Here is a 27,987-nt window from a genome sequence, read left to right as displayed (position 1 = left end):
TGAAATTTCGCAGATGCATTTTTCCTTGCCAGAGAGTCAAGTCAATTCCTTTAGATAGCCATATCCGCCATGATGAATTGCAAGATCGATTGACAGTAGCTCTTCTCTCTTCACCTGTATCTGCTGTGATGTGTCGTTTCTGTCGGCCAGGTATTTATTTCTTTGCTAACGACGGTATCGTTACTCACAGGCTGGCTTCAGGTGTATGTCTATATGCACCGATGCAACGAGACGACACGATGCTCTACGACCTGTAGGTCTCGACCATCGTCGGATTGGCCCAACATTGCCGAGCAGTTCCAATATTCCCATCTCGTCGTGCCTCTGATTCCATCCCCTATACTCCCCTCCGATATCAGTCATCGTCCCTCCACAGAGGACGACGACAATTGAGATCAGTAAGATCAGTAATGCCAAGTTTGCCCAAAAATCAAGCAATACAAATATGCGTACATCCACCTGTTTGCTGAGTCGCGTTTCCCCGAAAGGTCCGAAATGAATAATTCGACGGAAACAATTCGCTGTGTCAAGATTTACATAGCTTGGCTGGTTCATTACCGTCGACACTCCTTTGACTTATCCCCCTATTGTTGCGATTTGACCATTCCATATCGGCTCCCGGGTGGGGTGGATTGCCTGGCCTCGTGCCATTTTTTGTCGAAACTAGACTATTTCCCCGCACTATCATCACCACCGACCATCAACTATCCCTTTGAAGACTCCCGACATTCATACGCAAGTCAGAAGTTGAGATATCTATCTACGGCGCAATCATCCATCTCGGAAATCCGGATGTTGGACACCGTCACACCCGTCTTTGCTTTACATCTGCCCAAGGCAAGTGGTGTTCACATATCTTCATCAAGCGAAGTAAATCAAATCAAAGGCAAGCAAGTTTGGTAGTTCAATCATAACCTCGATTTCTAGCATGCTGTACTAGGTCTATTTCTAATATCACCAGTCTTTGGTCTTGTCTTTTTTTCGTCTTGTCGTCGTCGTAATGGTGGTGTCTATTTTCAGGGCGAGGGGAAAAGAAGATTGCGTCGGGTAATCAAGAATCAGCCGCATGACCAAAAAGCATGTAAAATAGCAACGCCAAAACTCCAGACGCAGAATCGCCGACAATGCGAACTTCCATCAAATCCATGAGTTCGCCTCCAGGTGCACCCATCATCGGTCCCTGTTATCATTACTCTTTTTCCCAAACAAGTCCGCCAGCTGCTTGGTTTTCACGCGGCGTCCATTGCGAGGGAGAGACAGGTCGATTTTTGCCACACATACGATCAAGATCAAGACATTTTTGCTTGGTTCTTATCTATTTTCCTTTCATCGGTATGCACCAATCATGACGCAGGGGCGGCCATCTTGGTAGCCTGGGTGCCAATGTTGTTGCGGTTGCGGAAGAACAGGACACCCTTGCCCTCGCCCTGGGCACCCTCGCTGGGCTCAACCCACTGGCACATGCGGGCGCTGCGCCACATGGCCTTGATGAATCCAAGGGATCCGTCCTTGACGTCGGAACGGTAGTGGCGGCCCATGACCTTCTTGATGGCCTCGCTGGCCTCGTCGGCGTTGTAGAAGGGAATGGTGGAGACGTAGTGGTGCAGGACGTGGGTCTCGATGATGCCGTGGAGCAGGTTGCGGCCAATGAAGCCGAACTCGCGGTCGATGGTGGCAGCGGCGCCACGGACGTAGGTCCACGACTCGGGGGTGTAGTGAGGGAGCGAGGGATCGGTGTGCTGCAGGAAGGTGATGGCGACCAGCCAGTGGTTGACCCAGAGGTAGGGCAGGAAGTACCAGACCATCATGTTGGCGGTGCCGAAGGTCTTGCAGGCGAAGAAGAGAGCAGTGGCAGTGATGGCAATGCCGATGTCGCTGAGCAGGATAAGCTTAGCATCCTTGGCCTCGTACAGGGGGCTGCTGGGGCTGAAGTGGTTGACGCCGCCGCCGAAGCCGTTGTGCTTGCCCTTGCCGCGGCCCTCACGCTGGCGCTCGTGGAAGTTGTGGCCAGTGACGTTGGTCATCAGGTAGTTGGGCCAGCCGATGAGCTGCTGGCCAATCAGGTGGAGAAGGGTGACGATGGGGGTCTCCTCGCCGAGCTCGGTAAGCTCGTGGATCAGCTTGCCCATTCGGGTGGCCTGCTGCTCGCGGGTGCGGGGCAGGAAAACCATGTCGCGCTCCATGTGGCCGGTGGCCTTGTGGTGCTTGCCGTGAGAGATCTTCCAGCTGAAGTAGGGAACCAAGAGAGCAGAGTGGACGATCCAGCCAACGGTGTCGTTGAGGATCTTGGAGTTGCTGAAGGCCTGGTGGCCGCACTCGTGGGCCAAGACCCAGAGACCGGTGCAGAAGAGACCCTGCATGAAGGCGTACAGGCCCCAGAGGACAAAGCGAGCAGCGGTGCTGGGGATGACCTCGGGAGTCACGTACTTGTTGGCGAGGTAGAAGTTGGCCGACACAAGGGCAATGTCGCGGAAGACATAGTACAGACTGGTGACGGCGGAGCGGTTGAAGCAGTGCTTGGGGATGGCGTCGTGGATGTCCTTGATGGTGTAGTCGGGGATCTGGAACTCATTGCCGTACGTGTCGATGAGCTTGCCAGCCGACGGCTTGGTGGTGTCGTCAAGCGAAGACATGGAGGACAGCGAAGTGGACGAGGCCGAAGCTCTAGGAGAGTCGATAGGCGAACCAATGCGTGTCGAGGGAGACGACAGGTCCGACTCGGCGGTGGTCGAGGTCATAGTACGGCGCAGCGCCGGGTTCTGGCTGCGCGTGGCCCTTCCTGTCGTGGAAGCCATGATGCTGGTGATGTGTGTGTTTGTATGTATTAGAAGAGAAGGTAGAAATGGTGATTATTATTCGATGGTGTTTCTTTCCCAAGATCCTTCCTTCTTGAACAGAGGGTAGTGTGAGGAATCTCTGCCCTTTTGGCTGAAGGGAGTCAGTCAGATCTAATAAGTTTCCGACTTCAGACCAAGTGTGAGACAGGGGGGAGGGAGTGTCTTGAGGATCTGCGTTTTGAAGCGACAGAAAGGGTACAGTGAGGGACTGTATAAGTTTTGAATCGACTTCTCGAGGCAGGAGAGGTGGGCAAACGGCACCAATAAAAAGAAACGACGAAACAGCGACGGGGAAAGAGGGTCCAGTGAAGTGGCCAAGTATCTAAAGTATCTCCTGTGCTTGGTCGATACCGGTACCTGGGTGGTAGTGGCAGTGGCAGCCGGGGATTGAGTAGCAGCAGGCGAGCCAAGGCTTGTCGCTTTCTTTTCCAGGTGAGCCAATTTGTTGGGGGAACTGGCGGGTTTGGGACGGAAGTGGGATGGACTTTTTTTTTTCCAACTGTCTTTCTCACGCACTACAGTACCCTTCTAATTTTTTAGCCAACGGCTTCCGGCTGGTGTAGTCAATGGGATGCAGGTAATATTCGAATTAATTGCACGATTGAATCATGTACGAGGGTACAATTGGGAATAAATAGACGGCCAATTGGTCAGGCAATTGGATGTACCTACCTACCTGCGGTAGGTGCCAAATAACTTCCGAATTGCACCTGAGAAAAATATCGGGACAGCAGAGTTTGGTGCCAACCGCGGCTTCGAGCAAATCCACCGCTCTGGGACTGCAGAAGACCAGGAATCGCTGCGTAAAATTCAAATAATTAAGGCCAATTTCTATTTCATCGCAGGCCTCGCTGGCTGAACTATGCGTTTATGCTTCAATGCTCTGGCTGTCCCGTTCCTGCTGCTTCCTGGAAAACATCACGCTTATTTCTTCCAGCCGCTTACCGTACCGGTATACTCAGCAGTCTTCCTCATGTGCCCATGTAGCGCTTCACTTTGCCATATCGGCCAAAGGAATGAACGCTACGCTACAGGAAATGACCCGCCACCTCTCCTTTCACCATCCCGAGACCTAGACCGTGCACAATCGAAAAAAGGAAATGGTTAGACTGATCTGGGCACCTAGCTGGCATGGACAGACCTTCTGGACAGACCACCAGAGGGGCGAATCAAGGAGTCTCGAATGCAGCGGTACGTCCGACGGCGGTGTTTTAGGGCGCCCACAAGAACTGGCTAGGTACTGTAAGTACTGAGTGTAGAGCCATCTCGCCGCTGATCCAAAGGGGGGCCCAGCCAGCCTCCAGCATAGCACAGTCGCACAGTCCACAGTCGAGACTGTCAGGGAGTGTTGTTTTTCGAGGTTTGGGCTTGGGGCCGGGCGGGCAGGCGGGGGGCAAAAACCAACAAAGCTGCATGTTCCAGGCGGCGTGCAGCAGCAAATACAGTATTGTACATACGGTACGACGGTATCACGAACGTGGAACCCGAGATACAGGGGCGGATCTGTCAATGCCTATCAAGTATCCTGGTTCAAAGGTCTGTCCCCTGCTCCCCGTCTCCAGAAAAACCACGGTTGTTGGGTTCGGTCCTGTTTCCGCAAGTCTGGTTCAACCCCGACAGCCGTTGGAAAAAAGAAGAGTACCTACGATGTCTGACACTCGCACAAAGGAGATAACTAGGCAATTCGGCAACGGACCAGAACGGACCTCTTGAAATCCCATGTGTTGATCGGCAATTGTCGTCTATGTAGAAGAAGTCATCCTGTCTGGTCGATCCTACACGTGCTGATGAGGTAGGTCGCTATCAATGCTTGGGAGTATCCTCCTGACTGATATGCACACACACCCAACACATGGCGACCGACATTGGCTTTCCAGCCCTGCACGACATGTCGGGATTATGAGGGATGATCCAAACTGTAAATCTTGCTGCCAATCGAGAAGAGAACAGATGAGGATGAGCCGCCCACTGCGAATCCCGAAAACCCAAGAGGTAAGACATGCGTACCGAGATAGGAGCATTGACGTGTCACTGTGTGGCTCCCTCACCGCCCTCCAACGAACTCAAGCCGTGCTGCCACGGAAGGGCTAGCTGGTTAGAGGGGGTTCTGGGCCCGCGTGGCGTTCAAGTTGGCACTTCGATCTGGCGGGTCTGCTACCGGGCTACTTGTACTTGGCATGTGAAAGTGAAGGCGAGAATCGGGCTGGTCTGACAAGTGTCGAGTTGGATCCTCTCCCATGGGCAGAGAAAACATCGACAAGACTTCAGACTGACCCAGAACAGCCCGTCAAGAACAGAACATCCAGCCAATGGTTACAGATAACTCGACAGTCACTACCAAGATGAACACACACTTACAGCGTTTATGTTTAATGTGAGTTTGTTTTGAGTGTTGCTTACACAGGTGCTGATAACGTGTAAAACTGTAGATAGCTTTGTGCTAGATCTGGTTAGTCCCCTTCTATCATGGACGGGTTCGATGGTAGTTCTCTTGTGGTCTACCTAGCACACAAGGCTATCGATCCTGCGAATTTGTGGTGATTGAAGTGATCGACAAGGCGTTGGTGCAGCAAATGATCTGATATAGCACGATGGTGAAATGATCTCGCGAGATAGAGGCAAAGACTAAGCTGGGGGGAGATGGCGATTGTCTCGGCGTTCGAGCTGCCACGCTGCGAGAATCTGGAGAAGAGGCGTTTGCTGGCTGTCCTGGGCCTTGCTTTGCTGCTGCTTGCAGTTTGCAGTCTGTGTTGATGTTGAACTTTGGGGAATGGATACAACGTGGGACGTGGGGGAAAATGAGGGACCGGATGGGGCTTTTACCCGCCCAACGCTACTGCAGATCTCCATGTCCGGTACGAGCCACCAAGTACCCTTTTTGTAGGGGCATCCTGCAGTCCATGCACCTTCGCCACAAACACACACTCTGGGCTTGTGAGGCTATTCCGAGAAGTTTAGGTGGAAGTAGGAGAGGGCCACTTGGCCTCTACGGCCATTGCATCCGCTCGTGGCCTACTATATAAGCCGGGGGGTGGTCTGCTATTAATGCTCGTGGCAGCCGGATCTGGGTTGATCGATAAGGGATGGGAAAGAATGCAGGGTCCTGATGTGCTTGGAGATTTATGGGATGAATCAATGGAACCCAGGATTCAGGGAAAAAAGAAGGAGTGGGGTCCCCTATTTTTTCCCAAAAACAGAGGGTCCCCCGCCTGCTTGCTTCTCAATCAATTCTTTTTTTCTGCCAATGGCTTCCAAGGACCCTGTGCGGAACAATTTTTTTTTTTTTCTGTTGGGGAAGCCGATCAGATGCAAGGTCCAGCCCCTCTTGCCCGAAACAGATAATTGTTGAGAGCTGAGGGAGACAAGCACACAAGCCAGGGTACCCCCCAATGCACGGCATCCCGGCCTGTGGCCCGAGGCAACTGATATGCTGCCATGTTCAGATCAATCCCATTCGACTTATTCAAGTGTGCATTGCTGCTTGCACGTGTCAGCCGCATCCAAATGCACTGCTCATTGACAGCAAAAGTTTTCCAGTAGACACCTTATGTATGCATTGCGGCATCATTATGCGAGAATAGGTAAAAATATATGTGTACATGTAAGTGCATGCCATCACCACCAAATTCCAAACCCAAAGAATCAAGAATTCGGCATTGAGACAGGCCAATGATATACAACAAGAGGGTGCACCCATCGCAAGATGATGATGAGTTCGTTTTTTCACGACTCGGCCTCTGGCTTACCTCCAACTCGTCCCTACATCATTATGAGATTCATGCAAACATATCTTATTTGCTACAGCTGGGCGCATCACATGCAATTCGCCAAATGCATGACTCGGTCATCACGGTTGCATCTTTCTGAATGCACAATGCACAACTGCTGCGAATCAGAGGGGGGTGTTGACCTTTGAACTCTTCCAGCCTATCACGAAGCTACCTAGGCCCAGATGGACCACAGAAACACAAAACCAACCAACGTACAAAAAGTCCAAAAGGCTGACAAAGGGAAAAGACGTCTGCCAAGCCATTATTACTCTCTATGGCCCAACTGATTCTCTAGATTCATCAGCCGCTTTTCCACCCGTAGCATGAACAACCCGTCCAGCGGGGCTGGAGGCTTATGCGCCACTTCAGCTACCCTGTATCCTCCTCCAGCATTAAGGGGTGGCGGTACACTCATAAAGCGTCTCTTACAGGCGTATGCCTCCGCAGACGGATGAGCATGTGAATGGTCCTCGGCTTGTTGCCTCGGAGGTGCTGACGACGGGTATTCCCCAACTTGCTGCTGCTGCTGCTGCTGCTTCTCCACACTTGTTGCTGGCGCCGTTGATGCCGCTGCATAGGTGAATGAATGGGTTGATGAAGATGATGGTCCTGGAAGCGGAACTGACGTCAGATCAACTATATCCGACGTGCCGTGCCTGTCTGTAGTGGTACTGCCCATTCGTCGTTTCTTGTTGTGATCTGGTGCGCGACCGAGATCGGCTGCGTCACGGGACCTTTTCTGTTGCTCAGGGCTCACGGAGTCCTCCCCACGCCATTCCCACGGAGTCGAGTAGCGGCCCCGTGGTGGACCGGCAGGTGCCGGTGGTGGCACGGCCGAGCCGCGGCGGTTAGTCGCTGCTGATGTGCTTTTCTGTCTCGGTGGCAATGGCAGTGGTGGTGGCGGCATAGCAGAACCGCGATGGCTCGTGGTGCTGTGCTGCCTGTCGCGTTCTGGCCCCGACGAAGAACCTGCTTGCCCCCTCTCGCTCCCGTGGGTGGGTTCACTTTCGGGTAATGGGGCAGCGGGCGACGGCGGCACAGTCGTCGAGTCGCGGCCGCTCCTTTTGTTCCGGCGTCTTTGCTTATATCTTGCCCATTTGGCCTTGTTGCGTTGCTTTTTCAGGCTAGTAGGTGAGTCTTGACGATGGTCGGGGCTTTCATCTTCCTCCACGGTCTGTCGCACGGGAGGCTGGACTGGTGGCGCCTCTGACGAGACATGTGACCTGGTTGCTGCCGCTGCCGCTGGCGATGATGATGGTACCCTCTCCACGGTCACGCCCCGGTCTGATTGTCCCAGGACACACTGAGCTGGCTCATCGTCATCTAAACGAATGTGAGTCCCCTCGAACGTCGGGCATATTGATTGGTGCCGGATATGCTGCTGCTTCTGCCTCTGCTTGTCCGGCGGCGACGGTGTTGTTGTATCGTTACGATTAGACTCCGGCTTCTTCCTCGGGGCCGTAGGTGCCACCTGTGGCGCCCTGCTCTGGGAAGAAGATGGCATGGAGGATTCATTTCGTTCATGAGGGACCGCCTCTACCATCGGTGCCGGATTCGTTGCAACAGCAGCAGTAACAGTAGCAGCTGTACTAAGTATTTGGGGAACTGGAGGCATGATAATGGTCTTCTCCCGTCGTCGCAAGTCTTCAATGGAACCAGCCAACGCGGGTGCGCCAATGTATGTGGCGCGCCGTGGCTTCTCCGTATTGGCAAGCTGTTGGCGTAGTGCCTCTTCGGATCTCGGATCTGCCACAACCGGTCCTGGTCCGGTCTGGCCCCCTGCTCCTTGTTCCACCTCCTTACCTTTCCCCTTATCTTTTCCCTTCTGCTTCTTTGCCTTGTTATTCTTCGTTGCCTCGGCCTTCTTCGACTTCTCCGCGACCTTTCTTGGCTTCTTCGCAGGTGGTCTTTTATCTGAGTTGGGGTCGGCCGCTGTCACAGCATCATGACCTTCCGACTGGCTCGACTGCGTAGACGTGGAAGATGACTGGGGTTGATGTTGGTCTTCTACCGCCGCCCTCTGAGCGGCTTGTTCATCTGCAGGGGTTCCAGCTGACGCACCACTTGTTGTCCCGGCCGCCCTGCTCGAAGATCTAGAAGCAGTCGGCTTCGATGCGCCGGCGCTCCTCTGTCGTCGCTCTGCAGCCGGCTGGCTGGGCGGTCTCGTCGAGGTATCCCTACTGCTGCTGAATGCCCCTTGCGACGCGATCACCGAGAGGGGAGGGAGGGTTTCCTCTCGCTTGGCTTGCCCATACGTCAGCCACCATGGCTCGGGCGGCGGCACCGGCGTTTCTTTTATCTGGGGAACGAAGAGCCCGGACTCGGACCGGGCAGGGGTGGGACGGCCAAGGTCTTCTTGGCCAGGGGTTTGCTCAGGGGTCGGGCGAGCATCTGCAATGGGGGACGGCTGCTTCTCCCGGTGACTAGATGGCGGCTCCGGCGGGCCTGACGAGGATGACGGGCCGGCAAGTGGCAAGTCCGGCTCAAACTCCCAGATGAACTGGTCAAAGTCCGTGTGCATGATGTTGTTCTCCGTCTCTGGCGGCGCGGGGCTCGACCCAAGACCAAGGGGATGGCCCGCGTGAAGTAGTAAGGGTTGGTCAGCCTCTTCTTCTCCTTCTTCTTGTTCTTCCATATCGGGTATATCGGGTGGCTGGGTGGCCTCCAGGTCAATGAAGACAGGGCTTGGGTCACGCACAGGCTGGGAAGACTGTGGTGGGGTGGGAGGGAGAGCTTGGTCGTTGTCGACCCGACGTTTGACTTGGGATTTCTTGCCTCGCTGTTTCGCTCGGTTCTTCTTGCCTCGTCGATTGTTTGGTCGGCGTCTTGCTGAGGCAGCGGCCTCTCGCTTAGCCGCCGCGTCCATCTCCTCCATTTGGAGGCGGGTAGGGTTGTTCGGGTGCATTTCTTCCCACCCCTTTTCCAAGGCGTCATATTCCGCCTGGCGGTCAGGTTTCAGCGCAACCCGGAAGTCCGGGTCTGGTAACTCGGATGAGTTTATGCGAGTATATGTTTCGGGAAGGAAGGGCGATGGCGTTTTCTCCTTGTGCTTAGCAGAGGCTGGGATAGAATTGGCATTGCCTCCCTCCTCAATAGATGGGTCCTCAATAGAGGGTATCGCGATAGGATTCGCTCTTCCATCATCATTATCGACACCATCATCATCATCATCATCTGCCCCATTGTCGTTCTCCGTCTCCAAAGTCTCTGGGAACATGTCCTCCAATCGCGTCCCGAATGGTGCGGTTTTGACTCTCGCGACGAACTTCTCAATGGCCTCATAAATCGGGGGTGAGAAGACCAACCTTAAGGTCTCTTCCTCACGTGTCTCATCCCGGCCCGCATGGTTGTCATTATCTTCGTTGCCGCCGCCGCCGTTGCGAGTATTCGCTGCGGCCGCTTCGGCGGCGATCTGATTCACGATCAGCCGCATCCCCTCTGACGTCAGGCACTCGGCAAGCTCTAGCTTGAACAAAATCATGCTGCTAAGTAGCTTGACCGCCCTCCAAGCGGGAATCACGGCGTCCTTGGCTTCATCAAAGACGGTTCTGTCCTCAAGTGCGACGTTGCGAGGGGTGCCGTTGGCCTTTTGCCCCTTCAGTTGGTGGATGCATATGCGATACATCTGTTCCTTGGCCTGCATGCAGTGATGCCCGGGTGAGGGCGAGTTGGTTAGCAACAAAGTGAACAGAGGCTGGGCAGGACTCAGGGGTGTCGTATAGAACGCAAGCCCAGTTACAGGCGATGTTGGCTGTGGCAGGGTAAGCGAGATGTGATGTTGTGACTTTTGTGGGCTCCCAAGATAATGGATGAAATAGAGAGATGGCTTACGTCGGTATGTGTGTCGAAGACCTGGCCTCCTTTCCTGTTCTTGAATTCCTCTACGACGAAAGTCCAAAACCCGACCTTCTGGGTGTCGCTAGGCGACGACAACCACATACTCCTATGCCGCCATACAAACTTGAGAAAATCGATCTTCTCTGCCTGTCCTTGGAGTCTGGCCATGGTCGAATACCTGAGCTTGGCAGCAGTTTGCCTGCTTCTGGGAGAGAGGAAGTAAAGAAAAGCTGGAGAGAGTGTCGCACCCACGGACGATGAGATGGTAGTTACCCTGTAGATTTACCCTGTAGCGACGTTTTCTGTCCTGAAGATGACAATGATGAGGGTTTGAAAATCTGGTGGCTATGGGAATTTGACCGCAGCAGCTCCTGTCGCTTAGAGCGAGTGTGGTCGTCTTGAAGTGACGATTCTTCACAGCCAAGCGGACGTGTTCTCAGGATGTCTGAAGGCCAGCAAGAAGCATACCCAAGTGCCAAACTGGTTTGAACAATAAACTTCAGAAAAACGAGGTGTGCAGCACATGAGAAGACCTGGGGTAAGGAAGCACACATGGCGTCCAGCACAAATACGCCAGGGCTTCAGACCTAGCCACCCTGGACTGTTCCCAACATGGCAAGCAAGCAACACGAAGGACGCGTCGAAGAGGAGAGGGAGGAGGGGAGGCAGGGAGGGCGCGCGATTGACCAACGTGTTTACTGGGAGAGAGAGAGAAGGAGGTCTTGCCCCTCTTGGCAACGCCATGTTCTGTTCGTTTCGATGGACTATTCAGGATCTTTGGCTGCGTGATTGCTTTTTCCCCCTTTCAATTTCTGGTTCGCTCAAGGGTAGTTGCACCCAGGCCGGTGCGACTGGAATGGACTCGGAATGGGCTGGGATGTATCCTGGGGCATTACGGTCCAAGTTCACACCAGTGTGCTGTGGTTGAAAGCCACGGGAGGGTACTAGCTCTGCGACTCTAGTAATAAGCGAGATATCGAGACAATATAATTGTGTATGAGAATATGCAGCATGGCAGGACAGTCGTCCATTTTTGTTCCTTTGTTTTGCGGCTACCGGCGTTCTTGCTCCAAGAAATACCGCCGGCTAACTATCCGGACGTCCTGGTTTCTGATTGCTTTTTTCTCTCCCTGACAGCCAACGTCCAGGGTCTTCGGGGCTCAAAGTCAGACCACCCACAATGACGGTCTTCTGCCTGTCAAAAGGGCTACTCCTCCCTGTGAAGTTCCTGAGAGAGAGTATATAAGAGTTCGTCGAGTGAAAGATCAAGACTGCCCTTTTACCGCGTTTCAATCCGCTTCGAGAGGCAATTGTGAGAACATGCTGGAGATGAGCCCACTCGTTCCCCAGGTTACCTCAACCTATCCCTGGCGCCCGTTTAAGAGCCGAGAGCCAGGAAACCCCCGTTTGCCGCAACAGGGGTGGAAGGCGCCTCATCGACTGCTACTGCAACCCAAGTTGCCAAGCGCGACTTGTAGCAAACAACCACGAATTCACTTCCCAAGTTCGAGTCCGTTTGGCAACACATCTGCGAAGGTCACATCGCAAGATAATTGCGTAATGTGATAGAACTGCCCAAGAAGAAGCCTGCCTCATGAAGTCGAATATAGATATGCGTATCGAGACGAGAGGTTGATCTAGGCGGAGCGTTTCCCCCAATGCACTGCCGGGTCGGCTTGGCATAGGGCTGGCTGCAGGCCTCGGCTGAGTTGCCCGAGCGCGCTTTGCTTTTGGATGGAGTGTCATTGATGACCAATATCCTGCCATGGATAATTTTTGTGCGGGGAGCAACGAAATAGCAACGAGACTGCTGAGCAGCTGCAAATTAGAAGCGCCATCCAGCGAAGAAAGTAGCAATGAATGGGCGACTTGAATTTGCGACGGCGAACAAGATAGAATGAGTCGGAAAGTCCTTCGACGAAAACATGAAGTCAAACTGCTTCACTAGACAAACTTCTGGCACTGGGCACTGGTAAAGATCTTGGCTCTTGATGCGGGTGCCAATCTACATTGACACCTACATTGGCACAGCATCCGCCAATCTTCCTTCGCCTTTTCAATACTTCGTGTTCATATTCGTATGCCAAACTGTATTTCGTTCCAACAGTATTTGAAAAGTTAGCTGGTCACTACGCAATCAAGCTGGATGATTTACGTTGCCAATCGAGGCCTCAACATTTCTCTGTACCTAGCCGCCCTTACTACGGTGTCATTCCCCATACCTTCCATAATCCGACGAGGCACCGCCCTTGTCTAGAGCCGTCCCCGGGAGGGCCGCCCTTCTTTGCTCCCGGAAGAACACAAGGATCCAACGTCCGCCGGCTCCGTATAACAGTCGACAGACCTGTCCGTCTCCTTGACCGTCATCACCTCCGGCACCTCAGACAAGCCTGCGAGCACCTGCAGCTTCTCGGGGCTGGATACGGGGCTATCTGCCGCGATGATGACCGGGTAGCGCACCGGCTCGAGCTCGCGGTACGGCCGCCATCGGGCGGACATCGGCGAGCTTGACGGCCATGACGTCGCACCCGCGCGGTGACGCTTGCTTCGCGAGATCGTCAACCATGGTCCGCGCAATGACTTGAGGATCGTTTCACATGGCGTAGGAGATCGTTTCCGGCGGATACTGGAAAAGTCGGACGACTCCCGCAGCGAGGCAATCTGGACCAGTTCGTCCCGGACCGCCGGCCACCCGGTCTTCCTGTTCCTGGTATATTCGTCTTCTCTACCGCTGCGCCTCTTCTCGTTGAGCAGTGAGCACTTGATATGCTGATCGCCCTGGATGCCGGCGGGGGCGCACTTGTACCCCTCGCCCCTCAAATACTGGGCCGGCGTGCCGTCGCCATCGAAGTCCCAGACGCAAGAGTCACTGGGGAATCCATGGTGATTCGGTACCGTTATTCTCTTCTTGATACCTTGCTCGACCAGCGTAAATGTGCGCCCATCACAGCGGAAATCGGCGTCGAACTGGGCCGGGTCCGGCGGTGAGGGCGGGTAGTGGTCGTTATACCGCGAGTCGTCCATCTCGGTCGTAGTGACCGGCGCGGTACTGGATCAAATCGTAGGCAAGGTCCATATACACGCCGCCGTCTCTGTCCCTATCCCTGTCCAAAGGGGCATGGGTGATGGCGAGCTCCGGCTCGTCCAGGGACGATGGAAACACGTAGCCCAACCGGAGCGGCGGCGGGTGCGCGACGAGCGTTCTTCACCGGCTTGGGCCTCTCCGGATGGACCTACTCGTGGCTTATGCTTCCTCTTCCGTTTCCCGCCGTCCTGCTTCCGCGTCGGACAAGCGGCGGCGGCGGCGGTGGCGGAGCGCCGAGTATGTGCTTAGGCGTAACCTGGCACGGTACGTAAATCTCCATTCCCTGTTGTGTGGTCTCGCCGACGTCCAGGGGAGCGCGTAGAACGCCCCCCCCCCCCCTACGTCAGCGTGCGCGCTTGCCGTTGTCGTAAAAGTCGAAGAAACAAAACGAGAACGTCTACAGGGGCAATGGGCTCAGCAACATCGGTCGGGGCCCGCTTGTCTCTTTCGCGCCCAACGAGGATGAAGGAACCGCTCAGAAGGAAAGGGCCTGCTGCAGCGTCCGAGACTTCGTGATGACACCATGCCACCACATCTTGCGCATGAGCTGGACCGATATGGGTAGGCTGGCCATGTGTAAGTTGGTGGAAAACGAAGAACACGCATGGCCGCAGGCTGAACTGAAGAGTCTAAGTTGGTTGACAACACGAAGGGGGCCTTATACGGGCAATAAGTCCACACCGCCGCATATGTGTAAGCAGCAGGAGCCGTACCGTACCACCTTGCTCGAAGCCGCCTTTCTCTTTCCACATGAAATCGTATCGGACAATTTCCTGTGTTAAGACTTTCTCTACTATCCAATGCGCTGTAGAAGACAGTACCCCATACCAGCCGAGCATCAATCTATCTGTACGACAATAACCAGCCCAATCTCTAGATACACAATATGACCGAACGAAATAGCCACCGCGGAACACTGCCCAGTCTCGTAGGCAGCATCACGCCTCTTTCAGCATTCGACATCACAAAAGGGAGCCTGACGAGCAGCATCGTACACTAACCAACCACCTGCATCTCACCGGCCTGTACAAGCAAAACACCGCCAAGCTCGCAGGCAACAAGCAACTGCGTACACAGTCAACCTTCCAAATCCGAGCCGCCAGGTGTAGGATACTGGCAGGGCGAATCTGCAGATCAAACGACGGAACATCGGGACATCGGACGAGCGTGAGGAAGGCAAACAGTACATATGCATGCTTCAGCAGTATCTGGCCGGTTTATGTACAAGGTAGGCAGCAAACAACTAGATAGACTGACTGACCGGGGGATACCAAACCACGAAGCGACGACGTCATCGAGACCGCCCCTGGCCCAAACATGCATACATACATACAACGCAAAGAGCCACCAAGAAATATCACCACACCCATCACAATCACAAACATCAAGCAAATAATAGACATCAAACAACATTAAGCATAGGCATTCATATCCAAGATAGAAGTATAATTCCATTAAATCCATTAGAGTTTAAGGTAACACAATTCGTGGCTCGCTTGCTTGCTATATAACGATATGCAAAGTAGTGTGGGTGCTTGCTTGCTTGTTGGTTTTCTCTCTTCGGTTTTTTCTACCACGACGAAGGGTATAAAAACGTCAAACCTTTACTTCCAACAACGAGTTCTCGTCCTCTTTTCCCTTTTTCTCCTTTCCCCCCTATTGTCCTTTTCCACCCTTTTCTCTTTTTCTTTTCTTTTTTTTTTTTTTGATTGGTCGCTTGATTTAGGCCTTGCCGGCACTGCGCACGCGGACCATCCAGTCGTCACCGCGCCCTTGCAGCGTCTTCTGGTGGCCCGCCTCGCACACCGCGACGACCTCCTTCTGGGTCTTGGCCGCGAGGAGTCGGCCCTCGTTCTCGACGAGGAGCGCGACGCCGGCCCGGACCAGCGCCGAGTCGCCCTCGAAGACATACACGTCCCACAGGCGGCTGCAGTCGTCGAGCGACAGGTGTTGCGTGAAAATGGCCGAGAAGATCTCAGAGAGGTAGACTTCGGGATCAAGCTGCATCTCTTCGCTGACGAGGTGTGCGTGGAGCTTGGGGCTCTTCTTGGAGAGGACATCCAGCACCAAGTTGTAGGCGCTGTGCTTCGCCCCGTTGTCCCGAGCGATAAACGATAGGGGCAAAGGACGGTTCAACATGTTGGCCAGAGCGATGAAGCTGGCCGTGGCGGAAGGCAGGTTGAGCAGGAGAGTGGCGGCAATGGTCTAGGGTTTTATGTTAGTGAACTGAGATATAGTATCATCATGGCAAGGAACAGTCAACTTACGTTAATGCCCGAGACATAGCCAATGTCGCTCCTGTACATGGCGTATGCCTTCAAGACGTCGACAAGCGAGTCATGGAGCGGTCCTCCGGCCTGGAAGATTTTGAGATCGACCCAGGTGTTGTCCTTGACGTCGCGGCGGATCTTGCTGAACCAGCTGATGCGGCGCTCGTCCTCGGTCGTCCCCTGGCCTTCGGTGACACGCTGCTCCATCTCGTGGGCTCTTGCCAGGGCGGCATGGAAGCTCGTCTCGGTCAGGCCCAACTCGTTGCCGATGGCCTTGGTCCAGACGGCACCCCGGCTCCGTGGCGCCACTCCTTTCCACCACAGCTCGCGCGTTCGGCGCTCGCGGACGGCCTCGTTCCATCGCGGCAGCACATCCTCTTCCCAGATGCGCAGGGTGTTGCCGGACATGTCGTCCTTGTTCTTCTCCTTCTCGAGCTTGGCCGCAGTGCGGCGCTTGTCGGCCTCGATGCTCTTGGCCATCATGCGCTGGTACTCCCGGATGTGCTTCTTCTCCTCGGCGGGGTCCTTCGGCGGCAACCAAGAAGGCCGCGTGCGCGACAGAACGGCCTCCTTTTCTTTGGAGATGGGAAGGGGGTCGATCATGATGTTCGTCCTCCGCAAGGGGGAAGCTCGGCAAGTGCCGACTTGACGCGGGGTTTCGGTACCGGGCGCGCAGAGCCGCCATACACACCGTGCTTGTCAAGCTCACTGGCGTGTTCTTCCAGCTTCTCCGTGAGAGACCTGGCCTCGGCGCTCAGCTCGGACAATGCCGCATTCCAGCTCTTGGCTCTGCCCTTCAGTGGAGACGGACAGCTGCCGGGGCTCTTGATTGAGTCGGCTGACGAGGCGTCTGACCGCCACGACGGCGAGCGGAGCGATCCTTGCTCGGCGGGGACCAGCGGTGTGCCGTTACCAACACTGCGGACGCGGGACTTGGACCTTTCCGGGGATGTGGAGGTGGAGACGGGGCGACTGGGGGTGCGATCCTCCATGGGGCGGGGCGAAATGGGGACGTTGTCGAGAATGAAGCCTTCTGGCACATGATCGTCGTCATCTTGTTCGTCAAACTCCCTTTCCAACTCTATCGAAGTCTTCTTGGGCTCGCGACTAGCTTGCCAGCTCTTGCGCCGCGGAAGGTGACCGATGCTAGGCCGCGGGTTCGTCGTGTTCAGCGACAGGTTGGGGCTGGGGCTTCTTTGCCGGCGGCTGGCGCTGGTTGTGGAGCTGGAGCGCACGAGAAGGCCGCGGATAGGGGCTGGGCCGGGGTGAGGTTGCGCGCCCAGAGCGGACAGGTTGTGTGTGCTGGTATCCCGGAACTGCTGGTTCCTGAAGTTCAGGAACGGAGGGCGAGCCTTGCCTGCGGTGATGTCACGCTGAGGGCGGGCTGTGCTGGGCTGAGGAGCGGGTTGCTGTCGTACTGTGGTGCCTGTGGTGCCGACATGCTTCGTCGAGCGAGCACGGAGATCGGCGGCGTAGGATGCGCTATAGGGGTTAGGGGTGTTGTTCTTGTTCTGGGTGAGGTCGCGAGAGTGGGCGGCATCGACGGTGACGGTGTCGTCCTCGAGGCCGATTTCTTCAAAGTTGCCCACGTCGACTACTTGGTGGTTATCGTCATCTGAACCAATGGAAGACCGCAAAGACGACGCTCTGGAGGTCTTGGACGAGATCATGCCGGGCGGGGACCCAGGACTGGGTACGCACAAATCAATCGCTCCGGAAACGGTGTGGTCGGTCTCGTAATTCATTATTATTGCATTTGCTGGCCTTCCGCGGAAAGGCTATACTGGCCAAAGATTAATGAGGTATGGATATTATCCTTCAAAGCTGTCGTCCGGATTTTGAGGGGCACAAGTTCCGGTTCGTGTAATTCCTTTTGCTCGGCGAAGCGCTGTGTAATAGTGCAGAGATATGGATATTGGTGGTGGTATTAGTGATTGGTTGTGCCGTGGTTGGTGACGTATCTTGAAATTAAGTATGTATTTTAGTAATTCGTGTAGTCCTCGTCGTCTCAAATGCAAAAAAAAAGAGCGCGAGTGGTCGAATGCCCAGCAAAGTCGACTTGGTTGTTGGGAAAGAACAAGTTCGACGTGTGATAGGTTGTCTCTGACTGACGTTTGGGTTCCAGAGAGAGACGCGTGGGTTGGGTTGAGTTGGAATTTCGGTGCAACCGGGCCTGCGATGTTTCAACCTTGGGGTGAAGGAAAAGAACGAATCACAGGGGATGGATGCGCTGCAACGTTTGGACCGAGTGCCGAAAGATGCAGCAAAGGGTGGTAGTGTTGTACAGTTGTTGTAAGTGTGGGATCGCAGAGAGAGGAAAACCCGGTCCCGTGCTCAGAACTGTGCGCTGGAGTTGGGGATGGGCGAGTGAGGCGCGGGAAGTGTCTCAAGATCCTGGACCGAGACTACAATGCACCGCGGGATTGCCCTGGCAATGCTACACCGCAGACAGCGGATAACAACAACAAAATAATAAGGATGGTGACGATGATACACTCGGAAGAGAGCGAAAAATCAATCGACAAAACAAGGAAGTAGCACAAAAGAATTGATGGAGCAGAGACGTTCCGATCAATCCGGCGTGTTCCTCGTATGTCACAACAGCGCCCGCGTTGCCTCGATTGAATGATGAACCGAAAGAATGATGAATCAATCAATCAATGCTGTCAAAGTGGGCGGTTATGCAAGCAAGGGAGCTATTTTGGGGTCGCAGTCGGCGATGCAACGGACCGGCGGGGACCCTTGGGTTTTTGGGGGGTTGCTTGCACAACGCTTGCAACCTTAGCTCTCTGTTGCGGGAAAGTAGTCGGCAACTTGGCAAGGCCTAGCTCTGGTCTTAATCTTGGGCAAGTCAAGCAAGAGTCCAAGACAGGTCAAGTCCAGTCGAGGCAGTTCAAGGTTCGGGCTTCCAGAAGATCTGGCACAGCAGAGTTCCAGATGTCCAAATATCGCGGTCTGAGTTTGCGGGCGGGCTGTGCTCTGGACCCAAAAGCTGCGAAGTGGTGTGCAGCCTTGCTGTTTCAGAAGGGGATGGTGCCGAAGTTCGGATGAAAGAAAAAGGGTCTTTTTCAAATCGCCAAGTCAACTCTAAATCCCCGGGACGTAGAGTATCGAGTGAAATAAGAAGGGCGTGAGTGTGGTGCGTGTCGTGGCAATACTAGGTAATAAACTGTTTTAACAATCAAACATTACAATCCGCTGTTCTTGTCTCGGGTAGTGGAACAAGTTGGCGTCGTTGGTGTCGTCGAGGGGCGCGGCGCTTCGATGATGGCGGCAGCAGCGTCGAGTAATTATTAAGTATTGGGTAGGCGGGCGAAGGCGCACACAAAGATGGGACGAATAGACGAGAACCAATACTTCAGTTCTCCCTCACGGCCAGTTTATACAGGCAGTTATTAGTTCTCTTCGGGATGAGCGAACAAGAGAGCTTGGCTGGCGAGGGTGGAGTTTGGCTGTAGTAAGTTCTGGGCAGTGCAACTGATCCGGCTCCTCTTTCCTGGGGGAGTGGTGATTTCTGAAACCGAAAGGAGGCTTGACAGGAGGATCCAAGAGGCACGAAAGACGAGGGTAAGACCTAGGGGACCTAGGGGTCGGCAGGGTAATGTAATGGTTCGAAATGAGTGAGTGTAATTTGGTCTTGAAGAGTGAGTGAGCGAGTGTCTGTGTCGGTGCGTGATGAGAGCGAGTGTGGTGGTTTGTATGTACAATACAATTCAAGGCAATGTATGTACGTTAGTGTTTTGGTTTAGCGAGTGTGGTTTGTTGTTGGAAAAACGAGTGAATGACGATATCGTCGTAAAGAGTGACTGAATCAACGACCGACGAAAATCAAATCAAGACAAGCCAAGCGGGGAACCGTCAAGACTGGGAGGGAAAAGAGGGTGAAAAAAGTCAAGGACGGGGGAACGATGATGCTATGCGACGGGAAAGTTGGCTATTAGTTTGTTTTTTAGGAGCCGATGGCTTGCTGCAATCAAAATCCAAGGAAAATCAATCGCGCGAGCGTGTGTGCCTGCTGTGTACCTGTGCTCTTACTGGTTGGTCTGCTACTCTGCTACCTACTCTGGACATTACTACTCTTCTGCTTACCCAGGTACTACGCTGTTACACTGCCCCGATGAACATTGATTGAATCGTCGGTCTGCCTGCGCGTGCTCTGGGCTTAGACTGCTACTAGACTGGCAGGGCAATAACCTGTGGGATTCCGGGCGGGCTTCGACGCAGAAATTCCGTGTGCTGCGCGTTGACGGACATCTCCTAGGCGGCTAACTCCATTCCACCATACCACGCGCATTGCATTTGGCATGGAGGCATGTCGACAAAAGGAGAAGGAACCGAATTCGAACTCCCTGCTTTCCCCTCTTCCTTCCACTCCTGCGTCTCGACTTCTTCCCCAGCTGCCAGTGCGCCCAGCAGCAAGCCCTGAGCCTGCTGCCTGTCACTGGATTTTTCCCTCCTCATTTGATTTGATTTGATGGAGATGAGCAAGGTGGACAGCGACTCCATCTGGATTCCCACCCTCCCCCCTTAACAGCCTAGAGCACTAACCGCATCCGGCCAGCCACTCTCCACCGGCGCTGGCCAGTCTAGCCAGTCCCGTCCCACTTGCATCCCGGGCCAAGATCATGCCAGGCACCAAAAAGGGCCAGCCCAGCCAGCCCAGCCAATCGAGATGGCGAGGCCAAAGTCCAGCAAAGTCAGCCGCCCGGAAATTACTCAACTTCTCCTTTCCCAGCATACCAGCAAGCCCATCCAATCAGCGCGCTCGGCCACACTGTGCACACACACACACACACACACACACACACACACACACACAACTTAAGCACACAGCGCACACAGATCACAGCTCTTGGTTTTTTGGGCCAGGTAGGCATATACACCGTGGCTCGAGGGCAACGGACGATGGGTTCGCGACCCGAAAAAAGCTTGTTTCGTCGTTTCGCCGCAGGAAAGCAATCTTATATAACGTCCGAGATAATTACATGCAGCTTTCAATTATAGCTGGCCGGTGCGTGCAATCTAGATTGTGACAAGCCTTCTGGGGGGTTTAAAGGGGTAGTAAGCAGCTGATGGCAGCAGCAGTAGGAGCAGCAGCAGCAGCAGAGGCTTACATGCATGAGCTTACTTGACCACAATGCAACCTAAAGGAATGTGAAGATATAGAAATAGGACCAAGCCACCTGTCAGTATTTATAGCTACGGATAAAGGTGGCATCGATTAAACATCACTCGTTATGCTACAGTCCTTGGCAATCTTGGAGCCTTTACTACAGTTATTACGCCCTGCTGCTGCTGCTGCTGCTCCTGGACCTGACTAGATGCTACCACTGCCAATGGCAGCAAAATCCTCCACGAACGACTGTCGTATCCCCTCGACCAACGCGTCCTCTGACTCAACGGGGACGCCCAGCGCGCCCTGACCCCAAGTGATGGTGCCGACCAGCGGTCCGCCACGGACACTGACCAGGTTGAAGGCCAACGGGGCACTGACGACGCCGCCCGGCTGCGCGAAGACCATCTGGGTGATCCTGCAGCGAGAGCTACTTTCCTTTCGGTAGTCTGTCGACGAGCACGAGACCACCTCCCCCTCCCCCTCATCGTTCTTCTCCTGATGTTGTTTCACCTTCGTGTTCGCGTGACCGGAACCGCCGTCGAAGCTCGTCAGGTTGCTCACCTCGTACGAGCAGTCCCGCCGCCCGCCCACCTTGCCCAGGATCCAGTTCCGGATGCTCGGGGCGTAGCGCAGCAGGCCCAGGGGCTGGTCCCGCAGCTGCACGGCGCTCTCCGCCATGGCCCTCGACAGCGACGACGCGTTCGCCCACATCTGGGCCGGAAGCCCCGGCCCCTTTGTGGCTATTTGCCCGACGTTCGGGTGCGTCCCGTAGCATCCGGACGCGTAGTTGCCCCATTCCTCGCCCGGGGCGCCGATGGAGGCCCGCATGCTGATGGCGGTCTGCGACACGAAGTTGGTAATGGCTTTGGTGTCTGTGATGTGTTTGCTGAGGGCGCGGACCTGAGGACTCGCGATTAGCTGGCCGAACTGACTGACCTCATTGCAGTAGCGCAGGACTTCGTGTACGTGTAGAAAGAAAGATGTGACTCACTACTAACTGGTGAACCGTGCCAGTAAGCTTGGTATTATGGTCCCGAGAAGCCTTGATGACACTGGACACCTGGGCATCCTCGATAGCAAACATCTTGACCCGACTGTGCATCGCCCCGGGCTCGAAAAAGACATTGCTGCCCGTCCAAGTGCCCCCGTCGACCTTCGCAGCATTCGCCTGCAGCCCCAGCCAGCCGGCAACGAACTTGGGCAGCAGCACGGCCAGCAGCGGCCCTAGCAGGAACGACCAGGAGATGGGCAGCCGGCCGGGGATATCAAACGGATCCGGCAACGTGAACTCCGACAAGGGCACGGTAAGAAGTGGATTCACCTGGAGAAGGACGCCGGTCTTCTGCTGTTGTTGTAGACCATCGAGGAACGCACGGTGGAAGGCGAGAGCCGCCGGTCCGTCTCCGATGATGTGGGAGTACGCGAACGCGACGAAGCAGCGGGCCGGGGCGAGGGGCCGGACGACGACCCTCCACGGCGGGATCAACGCAATAGAGTTGGGCTTGTCGACCAGGGACTCGAGGAGCTGCTCCATCCGGCGATGATCATCATGGCCGTCTCCATCTCCATCGCGGGGGTTGCCAGGAGCAGTGGGGCCGTCATCAACGACGCTCAAATGCTGTTGGACGTCCAGGCTCGTGACGCGTTCAAAGAAGGGTCTCTCTGTCGATGCATCGCGGGTCACAATCTTGAGATATGGAAACTTGGCGATGCAGTGCTGGAGCGGACCCGCAAAGGTTTGGAGGGAGTGCAGGTCGACGTCATTGCCGCCTTCGAACTCGTAAGTTGCTCCTACGACAATGTTGCTGTAGAAGCCGAGGTCTTCTCGCGAGATCATGCGCCGCTCGCTTGGGCCTGGGATTGCTGGGTGATTAACAGAGGCGCAATGCAACTAGCGTAGAGTATCGGGGAATGAACGTACTGGCATAGCGCAGGAACACGCTCTTGCGACTCATGCTTGACGAATGGTTCAATAGAATATGATTCTGGGCCCTCGCTCATCTGTTCATCCCAATCTACGAGTATTGCCTTATTGGAGCTTGGTGTTAAACACGAGACTGTAAGTAGGGGAACCCTCGTGGGCTTTCTCGTGTAACGTTACGATACCAAGCCAACTAGACTGCAGCTCAAGGACAACCCTGATTGATAGAGTTTTCTCAAAAAAGAATACTCCCACTAAAGACATTTATGTATACCAAACCAGCTGTGAAGGGTATCTTCCCAGTGTGGAAACTTTTGACTTCCAGTTCATTGATTCAATGATTCCTCCGCTAGCATCTCGTAATTGTCCCGTCCCCGAGCCCGTTCCCGATCGTATCGTATCGATAACAACCCCGGCTCCCCAACGGCCTTGGAAGGATGCGGATCGTACATTAGCGAAATGAGTAGGCGTCCTAGTGCCAAACCATGCCTCGAGATACTAAAGCGAGGCATATACTTAGATATTGGAGGCCTCGAAACAATGCATTAGCGGCGATGATCCTGTGGTCTCGGCTTGACAGTGACCATGACTGTTGATCTGTGAAAAAACAAAATGCATAGGTCTAAACATATGTAAACAATAACTAAACAAGCGGAACGCCCACGCGCCCCCTCTTCGTCTATCTATCCACGGTGAACCTGCCATAACCCCCCTCCTCTAACTCGGCCAGGAAACGCCCTTCTTCCTTTTCCAGGCTTGCCACAGCGGCCCCGTCACAGCCTCATCAAAGTCCAAATAAACTAATCGGGCATACAAAGCCAACAGCACCAGCAGAAGCAGCCCGACGAGGACGAGGAACCCATTCAGTCGCTCTTGCATCGTGGCGTCACTCGAAAACAGACGCATGAGGCGGGCCAGCATTTGGTTCCTGGGCGGAGTCTTGCCCATCTGTTATCATATGTCAGTAAGTGTACCAGTAGAAGAGAAAGAAAGCAAACAGACAAGGGAAGGGAGAAGGGTAAGAGAAAGAAACCAACTAGGTATAAGACGTACCTGTATAAACTGAAAAACATCAATCGCCATCATCTCGACCTCCTGCTCCATCAGCCCGACCACGGACGCGGTGCCGTACGTCTGAATCATGAGCTTGGCCCGGAACGCCTGGGTCAGCTCCACGATGTCGAGGTCTGTGAACTCGGCCCCGGACCAGAAGAACCGGTCCGCGCAGTCCGGGTCGACGCCGCGGTACGTAAAGTACCCGCCCATCCAGATCCGGACGTAGTTGGGCGGGCTCTCGGCCGTCGGCAGCCGGTCGCTGATGAGCTTGCGCAGGTCCGACTCGGTGCTGAGCTGCTCGAGCTCCTCGTCGGAGATCGACGACTCCGTCAGCGAGGGGGAGGCGATGCCACGGGTGATGCCATTTTTTCTTTCTTCTTTGGCTTCTTCTGGAACGTCCTGCCTTTCTACCTCTTTTGGTGCCCAATAGAAGCCTGTCGTTTGTTTGTTGTACGAGATTCCCAGAATGGACTGTGAGTATAGGTATCGTATGTGTTCGCGGTCCTTTTGGTTCTCTCTGTCGTTGCGCTCCGGTCAGGCAATTTGCTGGTAGACGAAAATAAGAAGAACGAATGCAATGCCGATTGGTGCCGAATCATTGGATGTGAATTGCGACTCAAGAAAAAGCCAGAAATATATACCCGTATAACAATGGCTATATGCTAAGTACACATGCATGGGTAGTAGATAATGGCGGCTCGCCATAAAGGCTGTACGTACGCATTCAGACAAAGAAAGCCATACATCTCGTCAACCAGTGTGTTAGAGTCTGGCTTCAAAGCAGAGGCAAGGAGACAATGGAGGCCCATTGGCATCACCACCCTGAAAGACATTCAGCTTCATTGAGTGTTCCGTGTTATTGTGAGTTGGTAGTTAGAAGCATGTATATTCAGGGTTCAATCAACAACACAAGAACAAGGTGCGCATGAACTTTGGACGAAACAGCGGATATGTCACCCAAGCCCACACCAGTAGCCCCTACAGGAAGGATGCGTTGCAGAAAAGGCAAGAAATGGCAGTTGGCAGAAATCAAATCGATCATTGACAATCACTGAAGGAACGAAAGAAAGAAGAAGCTGGGAGTGTATCGCTGTGTAGCTCTCATGTCATTTTTGTACTACCGGTGAAAATCATTATATGCCCATACACTAACGCCTCATGCTGCCATTGCGCTGCTCTCCTCCGCGTGTGGTACATGGGACGCAGTTCCTCGTAGTATCGCTGAAGGACCTCATCATCCTCTCCGAAGATAGTCAAATCACTTCTACTGCACGATCTCTTCCGTCTCCTCGAGCACCTCCTCGACGATCTCCTCGATAACCTCGCCCTCGCCCTCCTCGCCCTTGGCGGTGGCAGCATCGGCGGGGTTGGACAGGCCGAGCTCCTCCCTCTCCCACTCGAGCTCCTCCTCGACGCTCTGGCGCCATGCGTACCACTCATCCAGCATGCGGCGGCGTTCCTCGACAACAGCCTGGTCAGCTCCGGCCACGCGCTCGGCATCTTCCTGCTCGAACGTCTTGGAGTACTCGCGCAGGTTCTTGCGGATCTGCTTCTGCTCCTCCTTGGTGAGCAGGGTGGCGGGGCGCGGCCTCCAGGCCCACTGCTTGAACTTCTCCAGAGGCTCTTCGCGCAGCTGCTCTCCCTTGAAGTCGTAGATGTGGTATCCGTTCTCCATGGCATGCTTCCACGCCGACGCCCAAGAGGTCACAAAGCGACCAGAGGGGTCCCACTGCACATCGGTGACACCGTAGTGGTCGTTGACGTTCATGAGCTGCAGGTTGGCGGTCAGGTCCTTGTCGCTCTCGGGCTTCTCGCCCTCAAAGTCCATATCGTAGAACTCGAGATCCGAGCCTTGCGCGTTGGCAATGGTGGCAACGACGACGAAACGGCCGCGGGGAGACCAGTAGATGCTGTTGCTGTTCTTCTTCTCGAGGGTGCGGAGGTGCTTGAAGTTGCCCACAGCGTTGCCCTTGACCTTCTCGGGGCAGAAGAAAGCGACAGAGGTCTTGGGGGGAACGGCCGTCTGGCCGGCGGGCTCGGTGGTGGTGATGACGACGAAGCGGTCGCCCTTGGGCTCCCAGGCGAAGTTGATGACAGTATCCTTGATAGTGTCAACGACCTCGACGGGCACACCCTTCTCCTTGACGCGGAAGATCTCAAGCGTAGTGGCTTGCGACTTCTTGGACTTGGAGTGACGGTCGACCTTGACGGCCAGGTAGGTACCGTCTGATTGCCAGTGCAGCTTGGCATCGCTGACGCTGAACAGGTTGAGGGAACGGACAACCTCCTTGGAGGGGATGCTCATCAAGCCGACCTTGGCGGGGTTGCTACCCAATTCCGGCGTCCAGTAGCAGAAGAGCTGCTCGTATTTCTTGTTGCCGTCACGCTGAACCGTGGCAGGAGCCCACTCGAAGTCCTGAACACCCTCGATCTTGATGGTGGTCTTGTCAAGCAGAGTCATTCGGGGCAGCTCGTAGACGGAGATAGACTGGCCCTGGGTGAGTCTGGCGACGTACTTGTCATCGGCAGACCACTTGAAGGCAGGCCAGGGGAACTTGGGAGGGGCCTTGAGGGGCTGACCATCAGGGCCGGTGGTAGGAAGGTCCAGGTTGGCGAAGGATCGCAGGGGCTTGCCGGTCTCGACGTCCCAGATGACGTAGTTCTTGCCATCGTCGTCGGCGGCTAATTGAGGGTGGCCCTCGTCGGGAATGGAGATGGGGCGGTTGGACCAGGTGACGACGTATTTCTCGCCGGGGGAGAAGTCGAGCATGTTGACAAAGGGGTGGGCAAATCGCCTCTGGCGCGTCCAAGAGGGACCGCCCCAGAGCTGCACACCCTGCTGATGGACCGAAGTCAGGAAAGTACCGAGCGGCGACCATTGAATGAAGCTCTCAGTCCAGTGTTGGCGGTCGACGACGTTCTCGGGCGTGTCCTTCTCGTTGTTCCAGAAGACACCGACAGACTCTCCGCGGTACATGGCGAACTGGTCGCGACCCCGACCGGAGGGGTCTGCCAACCAGGAGCGCATGTGTTCCTTCTCCTTGAACTCCTCGATCATGGGGGGCTGGTACTCCTCCTCGACACGGCCCTCGCGGCCGAACCTCTCGATGTCGGTCATCTTGTTGACGCGCAGCGTGTGCTTCTTGTCGAGGGGAACCATGTCAAGCTGGCGCACGGCGGCGGCGGCCTCAGCGGGTGTCGAGTACTCGACGAAAGCGAAGCGCAGAGACTTGCCATTGTCGGCCATGGGCATGAAGATGCTCTCCTCCTTGGTGTTGCCGACCGACTTGAGCTTCTTGAGCAAGAACTTGACCAGCTTGGGCTTCTGCTCTTCTGTGACTTCGGGGAGGCCATCGATGACCACAAAGGTGTCGAAGCCCTGCTCGAGCTGGACCTCGTACTTCTCTCTCAGGTCGGAGAGATCGATCTCGTTCTCATCGTAATCGTCTTCGTCGACATCCGCATCGCGCAGATGATCAAATGAGGGCGCCATGTTGGGTGGTTTGGCTCAAGTGGTGGGTGGCTTGATTTCCGGTTTGGCTGTTGGATGTGCAGTGCGAATTGGGTGTAAAAGTCGGATTTTTGCCGTTTCCTTGTGGGGGTGAGCGAGTAGCAGATTTGCCCCGCGCCAGCAATCGATACCAAAGACTGGAAGAAGGTACTGCAAAAACACGGAAAATGTTAGAAAAAAAAATTCGGTTTGACGAGAGTTTCCTGTCTCCCTCCAAAGCTTCAATCCAACAACGTCAACTTACAAGATTAAATCGCTATTACCACTGCTGTATTGCAAATGCTGCTGTCGGCGTCTCGCACTGCTTTCAGGTCGTGATGGCCCGTTTTTGCGATGTATCTTAGAAATTATCGGGTGGGGAGGCGAGCAATTGTGTGGCGGCCAAATTGAAACCCCGTGCCCCGAGCCCCGCGAGTGACAGTCTTGCTGTCTTGCTCTCCAATTTACTGCCTGTGCTCACCGAGAGAGCTTACCGTAGCCTGAAGCCCGTAATCCCGACCTACCGCCTGTACCTCCAGGGGAGGTACCCGCCTAGAAATCCGAACATTAGGGGCTAGCTGTCACTGATAGCAGATAACCTTACC

General features: G+C 54.8%; 7 protein-coding genes across 7 annotated transcripts; all 7 read right to left on the bottom strand.

The window, feature by feature from the left end:
• Positions 1–1,343: 1,343 nt before the first annotated feature.
• Positions 1,344–2,795, bottom strand: PG985_014860 (fatty acid desaturase; the record flags this gene model as incomplete). The annotated part of the gene is made up of 1 exon (XM_066834626.1): positions 1,344–2,795. The coding sequence occupies one exon, from the start codon at positions 2,793–2,795 to the stop codon at positions 1,344–1,346; it is 1,452 nt and encodes a 483-aa protein (XP_066677236.1).
• A 4,077-nt stretch (positions 2,796–6,872) lies between these two features.
• PG985_014859 (uncharacterized protein) lies at positions 6,873–10,250 on the bottom strand (the record flags this gene model as incomplete). Its single annotated transcript, XM_066834625.1, has 1 exon — positions 6,873–10,250. The coding sequence occupies one exon, from the start codon at positions 10,248–10,250 to the stop codon at positions 6,873–6,875; it is 3,378 nt and encodes a 1,125-aa protein (XP_066677235.1).
• A 2,447-nt stretch (positions 10,251–12,697) lies between these two features.
• Positions 12,698–13,468, bottom strand: PG985_014858 (uncharacterized protein; the record flags this gene model as incomplete). The annotated part of the gene is made up of 1 exon (XM_066834624.1): positions 12,698–13,468. One exon carries the CDS (start codon positions 13,466–13,468, stop codon positions 12,698–12,700), a length of 771 nt encoding a protein of 256 aa, XP_066677234.1.
• A 1,783-nt stretch (positions 13,469–15,251) lies between these two features.
• On the bottom strand, positions 15,252–17,544 carry PG985_014857 (TBC domain-containing protein; the record flags this gene model as incomplete). The annotated part of the gene is made up of 3 exons (XM_066834623.1): positions 15,252–15,734; positions 15,797–16,412; positions 16,487–17,544. 3 exons carry the CDS (start codon positions 17,542–17,544, stop codon positions 15,252–15,254), a joined length of 2,157 nt encoding a protein of 718 aa, XP_066677233.1.
• Positions 17,545–21,116: 3,572 nt separating this feature from the next.
• Positions 21,117–22,870, bottom strand: PG985_014856 (uncharacterized protein; the record flags this gene model as incomplete). Its single annotated transcript, XM_066834622.1, has 3 exons — positions 21,117–21,815; positions 21,907–22,769; positions 22,837–22,870. The coding sequence occupies 3 exons, from the start codon at positions 22,868–22,870 to the stop codon at positions 21,117–21,119; spliced, it is 1,596 nt and encodes a 531-aa protein (XP_066677232.1).
• A 683-nt stretch (positions 22,871–23,553) lies between these two features.
• PG985_014855 (uncharacterized protein) lies at positions 23,554–24,616 on the bottom strand (the record flags this gene model as incomplete). Its single annotated transcript, XM_066834621.1, has 3 exons — positions 23,554–23,784; positions 23,890–24,326; positions 24,613–24,616. 3 exons carry the CDS (start codon positions 24,614–24,616, stop codon positions 23,554–23,556), a joined length of 672 nt encoding a protein of 223 aa, XP_066677231.1.
• Positions 24,617–25,156: 540 nt separating this feature from the next.
• On the bottom strand, positions 25,157–27,385 carry PG985_014854 (eukaryotic translation initiation factor 3; the record flags this gene model as incomplete). Its single annotated transcript, XM_066834620.1, has 1 exon — positions 25,157–27,385. One exon carries the CDS (start codon positions 27,383–27,385, stop codon positions 25,157–25,159), a length of 2,229 nt encoding a protein of 742 aa, XP_066677230.1.
• Between the last annotated feature and the right edge of the window lie 602 nt (positions 27,386–27,987).

Source organism: Apiospora marii, assembly GCF_038362585.1.
Source record: "Apiospora marii strain CBS 49790 chromosome Unknown utg000012l_segment0_segment0, whole genome shotgun sequence".
NCBI lineage: Eukaryota > Fungi > Ascomycota > Sordariomycetes > Amphisphaeriales > Apiosporaceae > Apiospora > Apiospora marii.
Note: the sequence above shows the minus strand (reverse complement) of the source record. Positions and strands in the feature narration are given on the sequence as shown.